This window comes from Triticum dicoccoides, chromosome 7B, assembly GCF_002162155.2.
Source record: "Triticum dicoccoides isolate Atlit2015 ecotype Zavitan chromosome 7B, WEW_v2.0, whole genome shotgun sequence".
Taxonomy (NCBI): domain Eukaryota; kingdom Viridiplantae; phylum Streptophyta; class Magnoliopsida; order Poales; family Poaceae; genus Triticum; species Triticum dicoccoides.
The window spans coordinates 402,379,973-402,384,601 of record NC_041393.1 but is presented as its reverse complement, the minus strand read 5'-3'; the positions used below and the strand labels follow the sequence as shown (position 1 = coordinate 402,384,601).

Sequence of the window (4,629 nt, the reverse complement as noted above, 5' to 3'; positions counted from 1 at the left end):
ATGTTAGCTACAACAAGTGATAGTTGGATGAAAACCTCTGAACTTCTTGTCTCAAGAAGCCTAACCTTGGAAGTTGAATGTGAGATTTGGAGGGAACCAAATCTTAAGCTATCATGCCACAAGATTTGGTTTCCTCCAGTATCTCATCTTCAACTGTCCCTGATGAAACCTACAACATCTTCAGTTCAGCTATAGGTGTCTTTGGTCATCAGCATCATGACATTTGTCGTCTTCATTTTTATCAAACCGCACAAATTTTCACAACAATCATTTGATCAATTTGACAAGCTATAAGTGACATATTTGGTACTCCCTCCATCCCAAAATTCTTGTCTTACATTTGTCTAGATACAGATGTATCTAACACTGAAACGTAACTAGATACATCCGTATTTAGACAAATCTAAGACAAGAATTTTGGGACGGAGGGAGTATTTGGTTATTTTTATGATTTCAATGCATTTCCTCCAAGGATGATCTCATAATGCAAGCCATTTACTAGAAGCTGATTTTTGGAAAGTAAAGAAAACCTCTGCCTGCTTCCAGATTTGTGTATACGTCTACTGAAGCAAACAAATGTACACCAGTACATATTACAAAGACAAAAGACTAGAAGTTGTTCATACATACGCATTACAGTTCAGCAAAATCAGCACCGGCAAGCAAGTGCGAGTGCCACTCGACCTATTCCTTGAGCTGCAGGCTGCACACGGACCTGTTGCAGCACGTGCACCTTATATAAGCCAGGACGGGAAATTTGCCTCCCTTACTTCGCCCCTCGACGATGAAACTGAATTCATGATCTCGCAACCGACAGAACACAAGAGCAGCACTAAAGCTTCACGGTCCATCATCTAGGTCGTATTTACATGTCAGCCTGTAGGATGTTCAGGAACAAGTACCAAGAGGCAAGCAGTCGTCCATGATTCATGTCAGCGGTTCAACTTGATCCTGAGAAAGAGCGGCTCATATGCAGGTCAGCCAGGAGGTTAGGTAGAAGAACTCTGCTGATGAGCCATTTCCTGTGGCCTCCCTCCTTGTGGATGTGACAAGGCAATTTCCTCTAGGCGCTTCCATGTGGCCTCACGTTTTGATCGCACCGCACCTTCTTGAGCTTCATCGTCCTGAAACTTTTTCAGGCACCCCTCAAAGAGTACAGGGTCATGGTCCAAGAATATTTTGCGAACATTAAGACTCAAGCTTTGCACTGCCTGATTCCAATGACCTTTTGTATTTCGTTCTAAGGAAGGAAGGATTATGGGCAGTAACACCTTGCTGTTTTGTTTGATCAAACCCTCAATATGATCGTTGTTCCACAGAAACAGAGCTCTCTCTGCCACCTGCAAAACATAAGAGTAGATGCATCATTACCACATACTAAACAAGTAGCACGGGGACAATAGGGCGCATAGCTTGATTCATCCTACTGCTGGAATATCACTGCATTTCGTATCATTAGGTAAAATACTAAGTACAGATTATTATTCCTGAATGCCACCTGAAAATGCATACAATGATACACACACACACACACACACACACACACACACACACACACAAAACAACTAAGTAATAATAAAGAAGTCTACCTTTCAGGCCTCAACAGAAAGTGAACAGCAGGTATGGCCGTATGGTAATTCATGGATGTATTGTGTTGGGAACAGAGGAAAATCAGCTTTTGTTTATGAATGTAGAATTAACCCAGTTTGTACATAATAATTAAATCACAGGTGCTCAGAATGCTAACTTAGTGATCAAAGGATAGAATAAACACAGATATGTACTTAACGACAATTCTCAATGCAGGAAAATTGGATCAGGGCAGTTTCTTCTGCTGTCGCACCCATAACAAAGGATACATATATATCACGAATCTACATGATCCATAAGGGACCATACAGTTTTGACTGCTCTACGCCGGTGAAGTAGCAAACAGAGATAACTGATAAGTAAAACTGATCATATCTCTAGGAAATAACGTGTAAATGGGTACACTAGAAAGCTGTGGAACTAAGCACATCTAGGTTCTGTTATGCATAGGTGCATCCGGTCTGAAAATGATTTAATGCTTGTAGTGTTACTAAAATGATGAAACACACATAAATGATAATTCAATATGGCAGAGTTAGTTGTTAATATAAAGCAGAACTTATCTAGATTCAATATTTGTCGGTGACAGTTTGCATAGCAGGGTTTATAACCAAGTTGCCTAAGCTTCCCAATAACATAGGTATCACACATTTTTGGTACCGGTGTTCATAAGACAGACATGGCATGGATTGCTTCAGCAAACCTGAACTCTTGCAATATTTTTCTCACCAAAGGAACCATTATTCAACCTCGACCTCCCCAGATAAAGATAGCTCTTGATAATTTCAAGGCTTAGATAAATTTGAAGTAGCAAAACAACAGTTATTATTCAAGGCCATGTTAAAATCAGTAGCTTAAATCGATCCTGTTTGCAAGGAATTAATGATGAAGTCATTAAAGTTACCAGGAAACGGCTAACATGACTATTCATATTTCAACATGAACAGGAGTAGTACGCACTATATACGTATTGTTTGCGAGATGTTAGTTCACTTGCATTAATAAGTTCTAGAAAATCATGCGACGAGCAAAGACTATCGCAAAACTAATAACAATTTTAAGGACGAGAACGTCCATGAGCTATTAACATGTATCATATGTGTATGGTTTGGTTGGCACTCTGCAATTCCATTTTACCTGAAAGTGAGAGCTATTTAAACAGCGGGCAATCTGTCGGAAAAGTGGCACCATACATCTCTGGAATTCTGCTGACTGAGTAGCTTCCAATACTTCCTCTAACTCACCCAAAAACATCACCTCCTTTGAGCTATTTGTGATTGGCCAATACTTAAGTAGACCCCTTATAACAGTATCAGCAAGCTTGCAATCTTTCTCAACGAACTGAGTGACACAGTATGACAGTTGCTGATGATACATGCTAACACATTTTGGTTTGTGGAGTGGAATCAGCGCGCGGACTAGAAAAGATTTGTGCTCTTCCTTGAGTGGCAAAGCAAAACCATTGATTATACTGCCCAGAATCTCCAACAGCTCTGCAATCCCATAATGCTTTTCTGTCTCAAATATAAACCTGTAGAATATATTGTTAATTGCCTTCCTGATGAATGGACGGTGCACCATGAACTTCCCATATATCCTGTGAAGTATTGTCTTCAAATACTCCCTTTCCCTAGGATCCTCCGAGTCGAAGAGATCTAGCAGCCTGAGAATGAAACCCTGATCGACATACCTCTTGGCCATCTTAGCATCTGTCTCTGGAGACTGAACAAATCTTAAGAACAGTTCGAAGACAATCTGCAGGTGAGGCCATGCAGGGTCCATGACAGGCTCTTCCTCCTCCAAATCAAATGACTCGATTACCTTGTTCTCCTTTGGGGCGGGGTTCGGGCCCCGGAACAAGTTTGTGGATACCATGTTGACGACCTCTTGCACGACAGACTCTGGAAATTTCCCGGTGGCAGAGGTGACATAATCCACCAGCTCAAGCAATGTTTGCCTCTTGACCTCCTTCTCTTTCACGTCCTTGGTGGGGTCCGAGAAGTCGAACACCACGCAACACATGGAGAGCTTCCTGAGGAACAGGGCAGGTTTCTCGGAAGGCGGCACCTCCCGGAAGCTCGGGAGCGCCTCATACACAGGCGGGGCCATGAAACCATTGCTGGCACCCGCACCAACACCAGCGTTCCTGTTGCTGTAACTCTGCCCAGGATTCGTGACATAATTGTTCGGATTGCCAATCCTACTAGACATGGTCAAATCTGTGGTGGTTCTTGCATCCGCCGTCGGGCTTGACAGGGACGACGAGCCGGCTCCAGCGAAATCCTTCTCCCCGGACTTGGCCGGCTTCTTGGGTAACCTGCCCAGGATTTGCTTAATCATAACGGATTGGCCGAACAAGGCCCCGATCAAACCGCGCTAAAGAAGTCCCGCAAATCCATCATTCATCAACCTGATCAAATCAAACACCGTAAGAAACATCGAAAGAAGGAAATCCACGCATCGCGCGAGAATGATGAGGGTACAACCGAACCTTACCAGATCAAATCCGGAGCCGAAATCCACGAAGAAGACCGCGCCTTTCCGATCGGCGGCACCCGTAAAAAGAAGAACCGCGCGGGGTCAAAAGGGAAAGGGGGTAAAGCGAAAGGCGAGAAAATCGCTGTTTTCCCCCAAAACTTGCACGCGAATTGGACCGGGCGGAAAGGAGAGGGCGCAAATTGGATGGATTCCTGCAGAAATCTGTGGGGAATACGTGGTGGAGGCCTCGGTGGTGGTGGAGGCGTCGCCGGTCGGGTTCGTTCGGGTCGCTTCTAGGGGGAACAGTGGGAGGAGGAGGAGGGAGGGCAGTGGGTGGGCGGAGCCAAAGCCAGATTGGAACAGAACATTATTAGAGGAAAAAAACCGTTTCCTTCATTTTGGACCAAATCCAACACGGGTAAGCTTCGGTCGGTGGCTGGTAAATATGCTGGTGCACATTTCGTGTTGCACCCAACTTAACACGGTTTTCCATCTGCCCTTAAAAAGGAAAATCATAACCCTAAAAAAAAGGAAAATCATAATTTTTCATTTTTTCTCTTA

At 43.7% G+C, this 4,629-nt stretch overlaps 1 protein-coding gene across 1 annotated transcript; it reads right to left on the bottom strand.

Annotated features, from left to right (window-relative positions):
- Nucleotides 1–482: 482 nt before the first annotated feature.
- On the bottom strand, nt 483–4,424 carry LOC119341419 (serine/threonine protein phosphatase 2A 57 kDa regulatory subunit B' theta isoform-like). The gene is made up of 3 exons (XM_037613293.1): nt 4,087–4,424; nt 2,728–4,000; nt 483–1,340 (listed from the first exon to the last, which is right to left on the bottom strand). Exons 2-3 carry the CDS (start codon nt 3,928–3,930, stop codon nt 990–992), a joined length of 1,554 nt encoding a protein of 517 aa, XP_037469190.1. The 5' UTR covers nt 3,931–4,000; nt 4,087–4,424; the 3' UTR covers nt 483–989.
- Nucleotides 4,425–4,629: the final 205 nt, after the last annotated feature.